General features: G+C 46.9%; 2 protein-coding genes across 2 annotated transcripts; one reads left to right on the top strand and one right to left on the bottom strand.

The window, feature by feature from the left end:
• Positions 1 to 204: 204 nt before the first annotated feature.
• Positions 205 to 8,246, bottom strand: LOC137798778 (mitoferrin-2-like). The gene is made up of 4 exons (XM_068595727.1): positions 7,719 to 8,246; positions 4,412 to 4,640; positions 4,259 to 4,315; positions 205 to 2,382 (listed from the first exon to the last, which is right to left on the bottom strand). The coding sequence occupies exons 1-4, from the start codon at positions 8,028 to 8,030 to the stop codon at positions 1,805 to 1,807; spliced, it is 1,176 nt and encodes a 391-aa protein (XP_068451828.1). The 5' UTR covers positions 8,031 to 8,246; the 3' UTR covers positions 205 to 1,804.
• A 1,347-nt stretch (positions 8,247 to 9,593) lies between these two features.
• Positions 9,594 to 17,474, top strand: LOC137798736 (ectonucleoside triphosphate diphosphohydrolase 7-like). The gene is made up of 14 exons (XM_068595657.1): positions 9,594 to 9,733; positions 10,474 to 10,598; positions 10,687 to 10,869; positions 11,875 to 12,080; positions 12,584 to 12,734; positions 13,165 to 13,268; positions 13,378 to 13,437; positions 13,544 to 13,692; positions 14,328 to 14,494; positions 15,470 to 15,671; positions 15,764 to 15,883; positions 15,977 to 16,062; positions 16,867 to 17,028; positions 17,258 to 17,474. The coding sequence occupies exons 2-14, from the start codon at positions 10,591 to 10,593 to the stop codon at positions 17,472 to 17,474; spliced, it is 1,815 nt and encodes a 604-aa protein (XP_068451758.1). The 5' UTR covers positions 9,594 to 9,733; positions 10,474 to 10,590.
• Positions 17,475 to 18,767: the final 1,293 nt, after the last annotated feature.

Here is an 18,767-nt window from a genome sequence, read left to right on the forward strand (position 1 = left end):
TAAAAGCATTATATTATTTTTAAATCTCGAGAAACTTTTTAGAATTACATTGATTATAATTATAATATTCCAAAAATAAAAGATAAAAGCAACTCAGATGATCTGGACCTGTCAAAATAAAAGCTCTAAAAGAAGAGTGTTGGTGTCTAGGAGGGAGGAGGGAGGGAGGAAGGAGGGAGGAAGGAGGGAGCACCAGGAGGCAGCTTCTCTTTGCGAGCCAGCACCAAGAGAAGACTCTGCTTCTGCGAGGAGCTGCCGTCTCTTTATTTACAGTTCACAAAACACAGAGTCCGTCTTCAACTTTTGCTTTTCAAACCAAAAACTTTGATTCCGTTTGTAATAATTTCCGGTTTTCAAACTGAATCCTCGACAGAAACCGTTCAGTTTGTTGCATTTCAGTTCGTCTCTTTTCATATTTACTTCATATTTATGTACAAGTTTCTCTGTCATGGCTTCACGAACACACTTCTCCGTCTGCGTGGAGGACGTTTTGTCGTCGTTGTGCGTTTGCGTTGATGTGCGTTGATGTGCGGCGGCTGGAAGGCGTGAGTGAGCGAGTACACGTCGGCGTACTTTCTCCTGCGTACTTCTTTTTTTTTTTTGCATACTTTTACTATCAAAGTTCTTTCTTTTGTCCCAACGATGACGAGGAGTCGACCGGCCGGAGCCGAGAAATGAAATAAATACAACATGAGAGCCGCCGTCTGCGGCCCACACACACACACACGCACACAGACACACAGACACACAGACACACACACACACACACACACACACACACAGACACACACACACACACACACACACACACTATGTGCTGCACATAGAGCTGCGGGTGCCACTTTTTTCAGCCCAAACAGGAAGTGAGCGTTGAACTGGTTTCCTGCGCTAAAAGCCAACGAGATTATTTATTTGTTCCTTATTTTCTTCACGGGCGACATGATTAGCTCGATGTTGTATCGTCGGGTTTGACCGTCGGCTCGTTTACTAATCTGATTTATGATAAATAATCTGCGGTAATTCTGGATTTAATGACCAAGCGGTTGATGGCAAAAATCAGTCAGAAAAACACAGAATTCTAGCAGGAAGAGACAATATCTATACCGCAGTACCATATAAATATATAATAATATATATATATATATATATATATATGTATAAATACGAGGCTGTGAAGCCTAAATTAAACATTAAAGCAACGTTCACAAGACTTTTCATGTAAGTCGAGTTACAAGTTTTCAAACTCGTTGCTGATTCTGTGATTCTGCAGCTGCGCCCCCCGGTGGCCATGAGGGGTATTTCTAGCCCTTTATTGAGAGGGGAGGTATTCTATATGTATATTTAAATAATAATAATAATAATAATAATAATAATAATAATAATAATAATGCTACAATGTTCACACAGTTCATAGGAAGTGAAAGTAAACACTTTAAAGCTCAAAGTCGCTTCTTTAACCTCACAGATCGGTTTGAGTTGAGGGACAAAAAAACAAAAAACGTTGAATAATAAAAATAAAAGCTTTTTGTTTGTCAAGTTGAACAATGACATGGAAACTGTTCAAAATGATCAGATTTAGTGCAGCGACGTTTGGGAACCGGGGACTTCCAGTCGTAGAGATCAAGAGCTGGTTAACGGTGACGTCGTCATGAAGTCTGTGAAGACGCCGAAGACTCCGGAGAACCACGAAGAACCAAGTCAGAGTTTAAGAATCTACGGTCCAGCCTCCGGTCTTATTTTTAGACCCAGAGTTTGAGATGAAAACCTCCCGCCTCGGGTGGTGTTGGTGGTGTTGGTGGTGTTCTCATTTCTCGGCGTCCCGATCCCCCCGCAGCCGCTTCTCGTGCTGCCGCTTGGTGAGGACGTACTTGAAGAACTCGTAGACGGACCAGCTGATGGCCGTGGAGGGCATCTGGTAGATGATCCGGGCCTGGACGCCTCTGAAGAAGGCCGGCGCTCCGCCCGTCCTGTACACCGTCCGAAAGGCCTCGCCGAGCCCGGAGATGTGCCGCCCGCCGCCGCCGGACGCCGCTCCCACCGCCGCTCCGCCCTCGGCCTGGACGGCGTGCACGGCCCGGGCCTCCTGCGTGTTGAGGAGCGTCTTGCAGACGTCCAGCGGGGTGGTGGCGGCGGCGGCCAGCGCTCCGGCCAGCGCGCCGGACACCACGTGGGAGGACGGGTCGTACTGCCGGTGCGGGTTGAGCAGCTCCTGCAGGTACTCGTAGCTCATGAAGTGCAGCGCCTGGAAGGGCACGTTCATGGCCAGCTGCGTGGTGTAGCTGCGGTAGAAGGCGGCCGGGCCGTCGCGCCGCAGCAGGGAACCAACGCAGTGCAGCACGCCGCGGTACGGCGAGTTGAACATCTGCATCCGCTGCTTCACCACTGCAGGAGGAAGAGGAAGAGTGATGGAGTTTCACGACGATCGCACAAACGAAACGGAAAGAGTTCATACACACGTTGACCAACGAGTTTCTATGACTTAACCAAATCTTTATGAGTTTAACCCAAATTTACAGGACTTTAAACCAAATGTTTTTGTTTTTTTAACTTTTAACCCAAATTTACATCACTTTTACCCAAATGTTTAAGACTTTTACCCCAATTTTGAGGACTTTTACCCAAATTTCTATGACTTGACCAAATTCCCATTACTTTAGGTCAAATTTCTACACTTTTCCATGACTTTTATCAACATTTCCAGACTTTTTTTTAATATCACTTTTAACCAAATTTCCATACTTTCACCCAAATTTTTATGACTTAACCAAATTTTCAGGACTCTAACCCCAATTTCCATGACTTTTAACCAAATGTCCATGAGCAAACATTGTGTGAAATGTGTGTGTAGACAGTAAAAAGTGATAAAATGTAGTATTTAAACTAACAATGAGGATTCAAAGCATACAGTAAACCTTAAATGACTCAAATGAATGAGAGACAATAGTTTGATTAAAAGAATAAACATTTATATAGATGCCTGTATGTATGCTGCTCATATTTTGAGCCTCTTTCTTTTAAAAGCAGATTCATTATTTATAACTAAATGAACGCCATGAACACGTGAATATAACACATGAATATAACACATTCACAGGACGTGAGAGAGCTGCAGCTCCACCTGGTGTCCTGATGGGGGAACAGCAGCATCGGAGCGATTTTCAAGGACTTTGGTCGAGGACTTCTATAAATAGACTACGGAGAGTCTTTACGGTGCAGAATGCGCCGCACGTGCACGAGCGTGAAACTCACGTGTACACTTGTTGAAGCTCACGTGCGCGATCACGCCACGGATCAGTACGATACGACTGTGATCATCAGTGATCCGTAAAGACCAGAGAGATGCCTTTGTTGTTGGATTATAGTCAGTACGCCATATATATATATATATATATATATATATATATATATATATATATATATATAGATATATATATATATATATATATATATATATATAGATATATATATATATATCTATATATATATTTACACATATATATATATTTACACACATATATATATATTTACACACATATATATATATATATATATATATATATATATATATATATATATATATATATATATATATATATAAATAAGAGTTACACTATATGTATAAGCGTTACACTACATTTTACGAGAGTACATGTGAACGAATCTCATGAGATCGTTATAATTTCATCTTCAGCCAGTACTCGTTTTCACTGAGCAGAGCCTGAACGCATCACCATGTAACTGATGTGAACCTCCTGTTGGTTCTCCGTTAGCTACTGACTCTCCTGTTAGTTCTCCGTTAGCTACTAACTCTCCTGTTGGTTCTCCGTTAGCTACTAACTCTCCTGTTAGTTCTCCGTTAGCTACTAACTCTCCTGTTGGTTCTCCGTTAGCTACTAACTCTCCTGTTGGTTCTCCGTTAGCTACTAACTCTCCTGTTGGTTCTCCGTTAGCTACTAACTCTCCTGTTGGTTCTCCGTTAGCTACTAACTCTCCTCCCGTTGGTTCTCCGTTAGCTACTAACTCTCCTCCCGTTGGTTCTCCGTTAGCTACCAACTCTCCTCCTGTTGGTTCTCTACGTTAGCGGTGCTGCTAATCATGTCCTGATCACATGTTCTACTGGGTACTGGAGGAGAACCCCCGTCAGTAGACCTTTATTCACACTGTGATGGTTAACGTTGAAGTGGGGGTCCGTTACGCCGCTGACGTTTGTGCGGGTCAGGTGAGCTAACGCCAGCAAACACAAAGGGGGAGGAGTTACCTTCGGCTGGGTTCATGATGGCGTCGTGCAGCACTGTGGCCATGCAACCCGCCACTCCTGTGGAACAGAGGAAAGGAGGTTTAAGACTCAACGTCCTCCACTGGCACCAAACTGACAGTCACGGTGCACAGCTGTTGAACATGTCCGTCTTACCGTTGGCGAAGTGGCTGTTGGCTCCGGGGTGAATGGCGTCGCCGAGCGAGAACTTGATCTTCTCGTAGCAGGCGAAGTAGAGCGCGTGGGCGGGCCCCGCCCCCACCGCCAGCACGTTCACGCCCCTGATGGGCCGCCACACGCCCTCCGTCCGCACGATCTGCCGCAGGGCGTCCATCACGTTCCTGTAGCGCGCCGCCGGCTCGGGGTGAAGGCTCTGCATGCGCGTCTGGAGAGAGAGAGACGATTAATTATTCTTTAATACAGAATTCTACTGAAATGCAGCTTTTACAACGAGGAAGAGACAATATTTATGATATCTCTGTTAGCGGTGCTGCTAGCGTTACTAGCTCTCCTCCTGTTGGTTCTCTGTTAGCGGTGCTGCTAGCGTTACTAGCTCTCCTCCTGCCATTTTTTTTAAACCTTTTCTCTGCATAGTATGCAAAATCTAAATGATATTGATAGAATATGAATATATTATTCCTTTGGTTGCCTGTGTGCCAGTATATAAACACACGGATTTAAACGCTTTTTTTAAAGACACGTAAAAGCTTCTAAATTCAAGATCTCTCCAAAAACACATCGGCTTTAAGACGAGGGACTCGTTCCCTCTATAAAAAGAATGAAGCGCGTCGCCCACATGACTTGAATGAATACGAGTTAAAAAAAACAAAACACCAACTTCCGGCAATAATCATGTGAAGAGTCACAGAAACGGCTGCAGTCAAAGTCGCCCACCACAAACCGCTGAAATGAAGAGGGAGGAAGCTGAACGCTGCCAGGAAGTGGTGCAAAACCACAACAACACACTGTTGCGTCAACCGGTTGCTAAAGCACAATCTGTGCAACACGCGAAGATCCAAACAGATGAAAAACAAAGACGACGCAATCGTCAAAAATGTCCATCAGCGCTCCGGAACGCGTTCCTGCTTCTAGGAAAATTAACTTTTGTGGGAATGTGCTCAGTCAGCAAAGATGTGAACCGGCGTATTCGAGTCTGGACGAGAAGAAAAGAGCGGGAAAAAAGAGCCCCAACTGTTCTGGCAAACAAACAACAGACAACACACAGAGGGGCTTTGTGCTCACGTCACGGTTTTCCACACTGTAACCGAGTACCGGGAACATTATTCAGACTCATGCCGCCATTTTGAAAAGGCTGCAGGGTCTCAGTCACACAAACAGCCATCGGGGTGAAGCTCTGGTGACACGATGACGATGCGTTTTAAAACAGGAAGTGAAGGAGACCGTGGTGAATGTCGTACTTGTTACTTTGGCTACTGAGAGCAGATGATTGTGTTTGTGCTCATCGGTTGTGAACTGATATCTCAGTGGCGGTTGGATGCTCTGTGTGTTGGAGCTGCAAGCACAGCGCAAAATGTTCTTTTTATATCTTCGGGCCACGTGTCGTTCGTCCTCCTCCTCTCGCTGCAAATGTTTCTTCTTTAGTTAGCAGACAACATGGCGGCATTTACTGCCAAGCAGACGGGGACAGGAAGCGGAGGACATTTTCAACGAGGGAGTGAATCGTCACGTTGATGTCCTCGGATTCACTGCGGCGGGAAAATCCACGATGAACGACCATCAGCATGAATGATTGGAGAACGCGTCCTGATTTCCAGTCACAAGCTTCAGTAATGTGGGAAAGCAGCGACTTCACGCCAGCTATAAACCCTTCAATCCTGCACCAACGTGTGGGTACAGTGACAGCGGTGGAGAAGGCCTTTGGTGTTGAGTAACTCTGTAAAGTCCTTTGGAGAAATGAGGAAGCAGGAAACTGAGTCAGAAGTCAGTGGAGAGAATGAACAAGAAGATAAAAGATGTTCGCCGACGAGGAACTGAGATTGTGAAAATAGAAACATGTCGGGATGGAGGAAGCTGCCCGCCAAACATTACTGTAAATAACTAAATACTCAATGCACTTCCTGCTAGGTTTCATTTTTTGTTAAATGCTTTCTATAAAATGAGGAAACGTTTGAGTTTGGCAAACTGCGTTAACGTGAAAAGATATTTCTCCATGATATTTCTTCGATTGAATAACGAATAAATGCAACTGATGCATTGGAACAAGTCGTACCATTTAAAATGACAAAAACCCAAAGAGCTGCAGAGTCATGTGACACACACTCACACACACATACACACACACACACACACACACAGTGGATGTGATATAGAAATAACAAGAATTCTGTCCTCGTGAGGCAGAGTCATATTTTTAGACACCCGAGGGTGCGATCGGGACAACCTGCCGTGTGACGGACACAAACCGTTTGCGAAAACAAGACGGGAGGTCACGTTGCGATGAATCTGATGACCTCATCATCAAGGAATTAGTTGTGAACGAGAGCTTTGTTCGATTGGCCGCAGTGAGAACGGTTTGTTCTCTATCTTCTGGAGTCTGTATAAGATCATGTGGGTCGAAACATTAGAAGTTGTTTTCTTGTTTTTTCCCCCTGTTTATTCCTCCACTCGTATGTAGAGCAATGCATTGTGGGTCCATCCATTGCTACGTTAAAAAACCAAACACAGTGAGAAGCACACAAGAGCAGAGGTTTACGGTCGAATGTCCTGTTTGAGAGGAACCTCGTGACATTATGTCAGATTATGCAATTAATACCATTGCAGTTGTGTAATAAAACTGTGCAACTTCTGAACAAGAAGGCACATTAAACTAAACTGGATTTATAGTGTCTCTCACTGAGGAGGGTCAGTTTATAACCAGGACATAGTTATATGTGATCATGAAACTATCCCGTTAGTCATCTATGTTGGGTTACAGTAAACACACACACACTCATAAGATAACTGACCGAACTAAAGGTGTGTGTGTGTGTGTGTGTGTGTGTGTTATTTCCAGGAATGCATCCATCTGGAGTCGACCGTTGATCCGTGTCAATCATTCACTGCTTTTTTTCTCTTTCCACCAGCCACATTAAACCCTCAGTGAGCAACGTTATCAACTTGTATTATTTTCTTTAAATAAACATTTTAACATGAAATAGTTTGGATTTAAGTAAGATTCATGGCTCCACCAAAGAGGGAAAAAGGGGAGTTAAAGACCGATAACAGAGGCATGTTGTGGTGCCACTGCTGCAAGTTACACAAATAATAAACAAAACTAACGTTGAATTGCATTATTTAATGCTTACTTCACGTTTATTTGACGTCAGTTAGGTAACTGACCGCTGTTAACGAGGTCAGATTGTGATGTTAATCGAGCTCGGGCTCGTATACGGGCCTCCCGGAAGCGCTTTTTAACGGTTACCAACCGCCGTCACGTGAGTGCGACGTGATGACGTTGCAATACCTTGACGCAGTCGATGGGGTACATGACGCAGTGCTCCATGATTCCAGCCACCGATCCCGCCAGCATGTGAGTCCCGGTGGCGGCTCCTTGAGGCAGTCCTTCGTAGTCTATTTCGGGCTCTGCAGAGGTCGAGGCCTCCGGAGGACTCAGTCGGTGCAACGCCGGGGAAAAGGAGTCTTGCTCGCCGGGCATTCTCGGCGAGAGAGACCCGACGAACCCCCCCGTGGCGTCCAAGAGCCGGCCGCCCATCCACCGAAGCTCTGCCCCGGCTGAGGCGCCTGTAACCCGACTGTCTACGCCCGGTGTTTCCATGGAGGCTCGCCGGGAGAGGAAACCGTCCGTTCCAGTTTGAAATAAAAGAACAATCGACGGCTCCTGCGACCCGCCTCTCGGCGCGATCTTCCCGGTAGTCTCGGCGGGTCGCTGCTACTGCGCTCAGGCAGCTGTAGCGGGGTCCGTGAACCGGGAGTCCGGGCGCGGGGCGGGATCCTCGGTGGGTTTGTCAGTGAGTCACGTCAGAAGGCGCGAGCTGATTCGACAAACCGACTGTCAATCACTAGCATCTCTCTGGATTGGCCGAATCCGGCTTGTAATAAGGCGGGTAAATAAAGTAGGCGGAGTTTCAGCGTCGGTGGGCGTTAAGGATTTTGTAACATCGGGAGGTCACGTGTATTTACGGGAAGTGTTTTAAACAGGACGTCCCACATCGGAATTTAAAAAATATATGCACAACTTTGGACTTTTGGAGGTATTAATAGCTGCTGTAAGATAAAATAAGATCATTTAGACTTGGTTGTCCAGAAGGACATTTGAACACAAAACATAATACAAAATATATACTCTAGTGCTTTAATAATGTTATAGATATAGAAAAAAAATACTTTTTTTACACTCCCAATATAAATAATTAATTCCAAGTAGATTAAATTATCAGCTGCAGCAGTTATGAGGACAACTATCTGTGTAAGTTGTTAAACATTTGTGAATTTCACAACACTCCCTTTAGATATCAATACTTCTTGGGAATACACAAAGTTGCACACATTACTGTTGAGCAACATCTTACATGTGAATTATAGACTCCAGGTGGAACTGTTCAAATTCGAAAAAACAATTAAAATAACAATGAAACAATTACATATTTAATACATACTAAAATCTGTCAAGGGCTTTAAATTCATGTCATTACATTTTGGTTTTATTCTCTATTTTATATTTTTTATTATGGCGTTGTAGTCTACTAAGAAAACTGATCTGAGCCTCTAGTGCAACTAAACAATTCAGTATTCAAATTGGCCTTGTTGATTTCTAATTTTTTACTTCTGTGTACTTCTGGTCGGGCTGAAATAAAGGCACTGCTGTAAATCATAAACTCTTGTTGACAAATCATTTACAGCGTGTTCTCATGGTGGCACATTGCATTTGGTATTGCTTGAGATCCTTTCAAAGTGATTTATGTTTCTAAACTTTGTAGCATTATATAGGATATATATATTATATATATAATATATATATATATTATATAATATGAAACATAATATATTATTTATGTATATATATATATATATATATATATATATATATATATATATATAGGAGATTATACAATATCCGATGACTCAGTCTACGCGTGTGTTTAATAAAAGGTACATCCTGAAAACAATAATAATCCGTAACAGATGCATCTGATCAGTCAATAATAAAATGCAAAGTCTGAATACCACATTTTCCAAAAAAAAAAGACGTGTTTATTATACAAGCAGTTGCAGAAGAATAAATACACACGGACACACATTTATGTAACACACCACCACGCCCCGCCCCTTTTGTCTTAACAGGAAGTAGGCGTGTCGTGAGGCGCTCGAGAACCAATGGCCGCCGCCGAACCGCCCAGTTACGTGTAGTGACGACGTAGCCGACCGGAAGTCTGTTGGCTTTTTCCGCTCACTTCCTCTTCTTCTCCTCCTGCTCGACGTCTTATTTTTTGTTCTTCTTCTGTGAAGAGGCACCTTTTGGTAAGTTTGTACCGGAAAACGACAGCGTGGGGACCTAATGTGTAAACCGCGAACAGACCGCTGCTGTTAGCCGGTGTGTAGCTAGTCGCTAATAAACAACGGGAGCCGGGATGCTGTTTGAGTCGGTTTGCTCCGTCCTGTTTATTTATGCACCCGGTTAATCTTATATAACTGGGAATAAGCCTGTTCTCCCACTGGCCTCTGTGGAGAAGAGCCGCATTTTTAAAGGGCTGTAACACAGACCTGCAGCTATTTATATTAGATAATACATCATAATATACTACACTGTACTCAATAAAACCCATATATCATGCAGTATGGATCCTGTTATACTAGAGTACGACCTTCCAGCTATTACTATGTCTCATTTTATACATTTTGTTATAACATGTCACACTGATATTTGCATCGGTAATTACTGTTTGTGTGTGTGTTCTCTTCTTGATTAACTTTTAAATATCCCTCTAATGAATTTAAATGCTTCTCTCTTCATCTGTGCCATGCTGCTGTAACGAGCACATCTCCCCACAGGGATCAATGAACGCGTATCTTATCTTTAGGACCCTAAAGTGCAGCGTCGTGCTCCTAGATTAGTGTCGTGCTTTTCATTAACGGATCCCCGTTGGGAAATCGCCACGTTCCTTTAAGCAAACCTACTTTACTGGAAGTCACAGGTGTTTGCATGCAATGATGCTTTTGTGCTTTCAGCTGATGATCATTTCCATCCTTCTCTCTCTCAGGCAGAAGAGTCGCCGCTCTGGACCGCATCCTGATCCGACTGCAGGCGCCATGAGGTGACGTCTGTGACATCTTGAACTATCCCCCCCTCCCTCCATCCTCGCCCCAAACCGGGACCTATGGCGAGGTAATAAACTGATGCTGCACCCCCGATGTGCGTCTCTTTTTACCAGTGCATGACCCGGTCTCTTTCTCCTCTTCCTCCTCTTCGTCAGGATCACGTTCTCCTGCCTGCCGGCCTCGTGGCACTGCAGCGTGTCCCTGCTGTCTCTGGGCTGCGCTCCGCGGCAGCGGCTGCTGCTGCTGCTCCTCGTCACCTCCGCCGTCCTCCTGCTGGGAACCTACCAGAGGCAGCTGTGGGGCGGCGGGCCGCGGAGGCCCGGGGCCCGAGTCAACAAGTGAGAGACTCTTCAGGGCCCCGCTTAAAGTTTTACAACACCAATTCTCTGACACCAAAAACTACAGTTTTTTTCTACGTTTACCTTAATTATTTCTGCAAGCACACAGTCTTTTGACTGAAACGCCTTCCTAACAGTTTAAGACTTTGTTTTATTGTGATTTTTGTTGCAGTTTCTGATTATGTAGATCCTCATCTCTCCACAGAGATGTCTCATTAGCATGTGGGCTGTTGTTAAGGTCATGAACCAGACAGTTTGAACAACTCAGTCACTTAGGGAATCTTCCTCATATACTGCTGAATGTTCATAGATCATAATATGGTATAAAAGTGATTTTGTTTATTTAATAATCAACAATGAAAGCAGTGGCGCAGGGGAAAGAGGAGGAGAAGCTGAAGTTACAGCACCAATGAATCATTTCGGGAACGTTTCATTTTAATAGAAGTTAACACAGAACGACCGCGTGGAGGTTTGTAACGTGGCTGATAACGTGAGAACAAACGTTATCTAGTTTGTTTTTCCGAAGCTGGACGTCTCTCTCTCTCTCTCTCTCTCTCTCTCTCTCTCTCTCTCTCTCTCTCTCTGTGTGTGTGGGACTGGGTGCAGGTGTTGTCACCTGAACCCGATAGAGACACAGGCTCAACCTGCATGAGTTCAAGGCCCGCTCTGTGAGTGTGTATGTTTGTGTTTCTGTGTGTGTGTGTGTGTTTTCAGGGTTTCACCAGCTGCTCCTCTTCTTTTAAATCAGCGTCTCCAGCCGTAAACAGTCAACAGCAGCAGTTAGTGAAGGAGCCGCATGCTGCACATGTTGACCAACACAAACATTTCTCTGTGTTTAAATCATCGACGGAGGTTTTTTTTGGATGATGAACTTTACTTTCAGGTCTTTCTACAATAAACTAGAGCCATGAAGCCCTGGGTTCATCTGCCTGCGCTCGCTCTGCGTTCTATTATTATTTCTGAAATGTCTCAGTGTTTTTCCTGACGCGTCCGCTCCCCCTGCAGGTACCTCTCCGTCGGCGAGGCCATGGAGGTGACGGACGTGTCGGACCCGGCGCTGAACTACGGCGTGGCGGTGGACTGCGGCTCCAGCGGCTCCAGAGTCTTCGTGTACGTCTGGCCGCCGCACAACGGCAACCCGCACACGCTGCTGGACATCCAGCAGATGAGGGACCGGGACCGCAGGCCGGTGGTGAAGAAGATCAAACCTGGTGAGGAGGAGGAGGAGGAGGAGGAGGAGGAGGAGGAGGAGGAGGAGGAGGAGGAGGAGGAGGAGGAGGAGGAACAGGAGGAGGAGGAGGAGGAGGAGGAGGAGGAGGAGGAGAAAAAGGAGTAGAAAGTAGTAATAAGACATTTAAAAGCAGGTGTTTCTATCTGAAAGGTGATTCTCTCGTCTCATTTTGAAGAGACATTACCTCTTCAGGTGAGACTTTGTGATCTTCTAACTTCCCCGTACATGCCAATCATTTGGTAACCATAGAAACAGGTGTGCACATTGGCGCAGCTGTTTATTTTCCTGATGAACAGCTCAGTCAGGTCTCTCTAATTACACACAACAACCAATAATAGTGATTATGATTAAAAATAATTATGTCACAAACAAGCACCTCTCTCTCTCTCTCTCTCTCTCTCTCTCTTTCTCTCTCTCTCTCTCTCTCTCTCTCTCTCTCTCTCTCTCTCTCTCTCTCTCTCTCTCTCTCTCGCTCCCCTCCAGGTATCTCCACCTTGGCGAACTCGCCCACCCAGGCCAGCGACTACCTCCACCCTCTGCTCCGCTTCGCCGCCGCTCACGTCCCGAGGAGCAAACACAAAGAGACGCCGCTCTACATCCTCTGCACCGCCGGCATGCGGCTGCTGACCGACAGGTAACGGGGACTTTACGGTCATGGAAAACCTGGAAAAGTCGTGGAATTTAAATAAAGATGGTTATTTCCAGGCCTGGAAAAGTCCCAAAGTGTAGTAAAAGTGGTGTAAATGTGTTTTATTATTAGAAATATGGTTAAACGTCATGGAAATTTGTTTATAAGTCATAGAAATTTTGTGTAAAGTCATGAAAATGTTGTTAAAAATTATGGAAAATGTGTCTAAAGTCATGGAAATATGGTTACATTTTGGTTACAAGTCGTGGAAATCCATTGGTCACAATGTGTCTGAACCCTGAAACACTACCGCGTTCGTCCACATGGGGGCGCCAGAACCAACACAAAGAAGCTGGTAGTTTATCTTCCAGAGGAAGTGACCATGTCTCCTGTAGTTTTCTGTACGTGTCACACCTTCTCGTGCCTCTGTGTCCAGCCAGCAGGCGGCCATCTTGGAGGACCTGGTCACCGACGTTCCCCTGGAGTTTGACTTCCTGTTTTCCAGCTCGCACGCTGAGGTCATCTCTGGGAAGCAAGAAGGTGAGATGATGGTTCCCGAATGAAGGAGAAGGAGAACTCTCACTGTGGCAGCGATGATCCCTAAACAACACGTCTCTAACCACTTCCTGTTTCCTCTCGACCCTGAAAGGAGTGTACGCGTGGATCGGCATTAACTTTGTGTTGGGCCGCTTCGATCACGCCGACGAAGGTGAGTCAGCGTTCTTCTGCTCTGGACTGTCCCCTTGTTGACGAGACGTATCCGTAAATTGACACCAAATGACATCATAACGCTTCAACGTCTTCGCGTTTCTCAGAAGACGCGACGGTTGAGGTGACGACGGGCTCCCAGAACCAGCAGCCAATGAGCAGGCGGCGCACGGTGGGCATCATGGATATGGGCGGGGCTTCCCTGCAGATCGCCTACGAGGTGCCGAGCGCCGTCACCTTCAGCTCGCCACAAGAAGTATGATTAACGCCACCGCCGCCGTCGTTGTTGAGGGCTGGATTCTTTGCTCGATTGATTGTTTGCGTCGATACGACGTTAAGTAATTAATAACAAAGGCTCGTTTTCTATTGTAGGTTTACTTTTATTTTGCTTTGATGTGAATTAGTTCTATCGATGAATCTTTGTTGCATTACCATAAAAGTCGGGTTACAAGCCGCTGCTACCTTTGGTGGCTGCTGCTAGCTCCCCGCTGTAGCAAGCTAGCGCTGTTGCTAGCTACTGCCTGCGTCCCCGCTGTGTCAAGCCCGGGCTAGCGGTGAGCTATGAGAGAACTAGTGGTGAGCTAGCAAGGTGATAGATGGGAGCTAGCAGCAGCAGCACTAGCTGGCTACAGCGGGGAGCTATCAGAGTGATAGCAGAGAGCTAGCCGGGAGGTAGTAGCAGCTTATAACCCGAGTTTGCACGGAATATTATTGGAAAGACAGCCTCTCTAGCTAACTTACAGTTTTACTGTTGATTCGTGTGCATTGTCCCTGCTAAACAAACAAATTAATAAATAAAGACCTGCGAGACAATGTTGAGGGCACAAAGCAAGCAGAAAATCCTTCTATTTGAGAGTTTTTGTGTCTTTTGTTAAAATGTAATTTTCTCAGGAGGAGGCGGGGAAGAGTGTCCTGGCTGAGTTTAATCTGGGCTGCGACGTGGAGCACACGCAGCACGTCTACAGAGTCTACGTCACCACCTTCCTGGGCTTCGGGGGCAACATGGCCCGGCAGCGCTACGAAGACCAGCTGCTCAACAACACGCTGGCCAAGAACAGGTGCACACGCGTGTTACTGTCTTTTGATCTGTTGAAGCTGTGTTCTCCTTTTGCAAACGGCGCCCTCTGTCTGCTCGGTGCCAGAAAGCCAGAGTGCAACCAGAGGAGACGCCCCCTGGTGGTCAGGAGAGAGAATGCAGCTTTACCACATGAAGCATAGACTTCTATACAACCAGAGGAGTCGCCCCCTGGTGGTCAGGAGAGAGAATGCAGCTTTAACACATGAAGCATAGACTTCTATACAACCAGAGGAGTCGCCCCCTGGTGGTCAGGAGACAGAATGCAGCTTTAACACATGAAACATAGACTTCTATACAACCAGAGGAGTCGCCCCCTGGTGGTCAGGAGAGAGAATGCAGCTTTAACACATGAAGCATAGACTTCTATACAACCAGAGGAGTCGCCCCCTGGTGGTCAGGAGAGAGAATGCAGCTTTAACACATGAAGCATAGACTTCTATACAACCAGAGGAGTCGCACCCTGGTGGTCAGGAGACAGAATGCAGCTTTACCACATGAAGCATAGACTTCTATACAACCAGAGGAGTCGCCCCCTGGTGGTCAGGAGAGAGAATGCAGCTTTACCACATGAAGCATAGACTTCTATACAACCAGAGGAGTCGCCCCCTGGTGGTCAGGAGACAGAATGCAGCTTTACCACATGAAGCATAGACTTCTATACAACCAGAGGAGTCGCCCCCTGGTGGTCAGGAGAGAGAATGCAGCTTTAACACATGAATCATAGACTTCTATACAACCAGAGGAGTCGCCCCCTGGTGGTCAGGAGACAGAATGCAGCTTTAACACATGAAACATAGACTTCTATACAACCAGAGGAGTCGCTCCCTGGTGGTCAGGAGAGAGAATGCAGCTTTACCACATGAAGCATAGACTTCTATACAACCAGAGGAGTCGCCCCCTGGTGGTCAGGAGAGAGAATGCATGTTTTTAACACCCTTTGCTCCCGCCTGTCCAGGCTTCTCTCCGTGCAGACGGGCCTGAGTGAGGACCGGCCGTACCTGGACCCCTGCCTGCCGGTCAGCCTGTCGGACACCGTCATCAGGGACAACCGCACGGTGTACCTGAGGGGTCAGGGCGACTGGAGCCGGTGCCGGGCGGCCGTGCGACCGTTCCTGGGCCTCCACAACGGCACCATGTCCCCGGGGGGCGTCTACCAGGTACAGCTGAAACCCCCCCTGGTGGTCGTCCACAGATTCAGTCACGCAGAAAGTAAAGAAACGCTTTTAACGCCTTGTTTTTCAAATTTTAGGCTCCCATCAATTTCAGCAACAGTGAGTTCTACGGGTTCTCCGAGTTCTTTTACTGCACGGAAGACGTTCTGCGGCTGGGAGGGCCGTACGACGGTCGCAAGTACTCCAGAGCCGCGATGGTATTTGTTCACGTTTCAGGAGTAACCCGCCAGTAAAATGAAACGTGGCGACGCTCGTCTGAATGAAACCTGCGCTCGTTGTTTCCTCTGCAGGACTTCTGCCTCACCAAGTGGTCGATACTCAAGCAGCGACTGGACAACAAGCTGTTCTCTCAGCAGGCCGACATCAGCAGACTCAAGTAAGTTCTATAGTTAAGACTTCTATACAACCAGAGGAGTCGCCCCCTGGTGGTCAGGAGAGAGAATGCAGCTTTAACACATGAAGCATAGACTTCTATACAACCAGAGGAGTCGCCCCCTGGTGGTCAGGAGAGAGAATGCAGCTTTAACACATGAAGCATAGACTTCTATACAACCAGAGGAGTCGCCCCCTGGTGGTCAGGAGAGTGAATGCAGCTTGAACACATGAAGCATAGACTTCTATACAACCAGAGGAGTCGCCCCCTGGTGGTCAGGAGAGAGAATGCAGCTTGAACACATGAATCATGGACTTCTATACAACCGTACCTCCTTTAAATCTTGTGTTGCGTTAAAATGTAAATCAGATGTGGCTCTCTGAATAAAATAATCAAAAACCTTGTAGAGGAAATAACTTATTGTTTGAGGAATGAGGAGTTTCATGTTTTTATGAAACAAACACTCTGTGTGTTTAGTTGTTGAATGGTTCTCCACCAGGAGGTGCTGTGGAGTCGCTGTCAGGCGGATGTAGACGCCGTCGGCTCCCACAGACAGACCGACAACTTCCTGGGCAACGGTTGCCGAGGAAGTTGTCGAGACAGACGGACAAAAACTACGTTAATAAAGATTATTAGTTATTCAAACCTTCGGTGGATGTAGAAAACCAAAGTGTGTTTTAAAATTTATTATTCTAGGATTTTGTAAATTAATCTGTGACATCCTTTTAATGTGTGTGTGTGTGTGTGTGTGTGTGTGTGTGTGTGTGTGTGTGTGTGTGTGTGTGTGTGTGTGTGTGTGTCTCTCAGGCTGCAGTGCTTCAAGTCCTCCTGGATGTTCGAGGTGTTGCACTCCGGCTTCCGCTTCCCGGCCGACTACCTGAACCTGAGGACGGCTCAGCTGGTGAATGACAAGGAGGTGCAGTGGACTCTGGGAGCCATCCTGTTCAAGACCCGGTTCCTGCCGCTCAGGTGACGCCGCACACACACACACACACACACATCCAACACACACACACACAGACACACACATCTAACACAATTGAATTTCAGTCAATGAAAGATGGCTGGATCAAAGGATCTGGTTCTCACGGCGTCCTATAAATAAATAAAACAGCTCACTTCTTAAACAGCTGTTGTTGTTTTGCTGCATGTATGTTTTATTTATGTTGACATGTTGACATGTTTTGGGCGCCTGCAGGGACCTGCAGCAGGAGACGCTGCGGCAGAGCCACCCCAGCTGGCTGCGCTCGTCCTTCGTCTACAACCACCACCTGTTCTCGCTCTGCATCCTGGTGGTGCTGCTCGCCATCCTGCTCTACATCCTGCGCCTCCGCAGGATCCACCAGCGCGAGCAGCGGCAGGCCGACGCCCTGAAGCTGCTCTGGGCCGAGGAGGGGGAGGCCCTGCTGCCCTGAGGGGGAGGAGCCCTGCCCTGAGGGGGAGGAGCCCTGCCCTGAGGGGGAGGAGCCCTGTCCTGAGGGGGAGGAGCCCTGCCCTGAGGGGGAGGAGCCCTGTCCTGAGGGGAGGAGCCCTGCCCTGAGGGGGAGGAGCCCTGCCCCGAGGGGGAGGAGCCCTGCCCCGAGGGGGAGGAGCCCTGCCCCGAGGGGGAGGAGCCCTGTCCTGAGGAGGAGGAGCTCTGTCCTGAGGAGGAGGAGCTCTGTCCTGAGGGGGAGGGGCCTTCTCCTGAGAGAGAGAAAAGTCTTCTCTTGAGGGGGAGGAGCTCTGTCAAGAGGGGGAGGAGCTCTGTCCTGAGGGGGAGGGGCCTTTTCCTGAGAGGAAGAAGTCCTGACCTGAGAGGGAGGAGTCTTCTCCTGAAGGGAAAGGGGAGGAGTCTTGTTCTTAGGGGAAGGGGGAGGAGTCTACGACGAGGAACCGCAGGCTCCCCGAAATTGGAGCTCTGTGGCGGGACCAGACTTTTGCGTGGAAAAAGCCGGTGACTTCAGCGAGTTTTACTCACGAGCCTCTGAACGGTCGCACAACAGGGACACACACCACTGGAAGAGGAGGCGCCTTCGTTTCTGCTGCATGAACGTTCATGAACACATTAATTTATACACACGACCCCGGAAACGATACAAAGTGAGACGACAGAAACAAAATGAGAACGTTCAGAGGAGAGTACACAAATACTGTACATCTACACAAATATCCATATAAATATATGGATATACATTTGTATATATGTACAACAAGTACATCTAAAAAGGGTTCAGGAGTGTAAAGGGAAGACGAATTTTCTTTCCAATGATCTAAAGCCATGATGATGATGATGATGATGATGAGAGCAGATCGAGGCCCGCAGGCCCGATTCCCAACAGACGCGCTCTGATCTCTGAACACAATAAAGACAGAAAGGGGGCGTGGCCACGGAGAGAAGATGTGAATCAGTTTTTATGCTGTTCATAAGGAACTATTTTAAAAGCCATTTTTAATAACGCGTTCATCCCCGCTGGGAGGGGCTTTCCTGATTTGTAACACTGTTTTTGTGATAGGGGGTCAAACTAACAATCATTTGTGCTGAATATGATACAAAAAAAACACACACTTCCTGTTCCTGTTGCCCCCTCTGGCGATGACGTCACAGGAATCCATGTTTGTCATCTCCTCACCTTTTGCACTGTGGTCCGGTGACCTTCGACCTCTGTGACCTCTGAGGGTTTCTGCTGCTCCGCTGACGACCCAGTGGGACCAGTGTGTGTGTCTGGGTG

The sequence above is a fragment of the Clinocottus analis genome, unplaced genomic scaffold (assembly GCF_023055335.1).
Source record: "Clinocottus analis isolate CAN_PGR_092001 unplaced genomic scaffold, fCliAna1.0.p SCAF_31, whole genome shotgun sequence".
Taxonomy (NCBI): Eukaryota; Metazoa; Chordata; class Actinopteri; order Perciformes; family Cottidae; genus Clinocottus; species Clinocottus analis.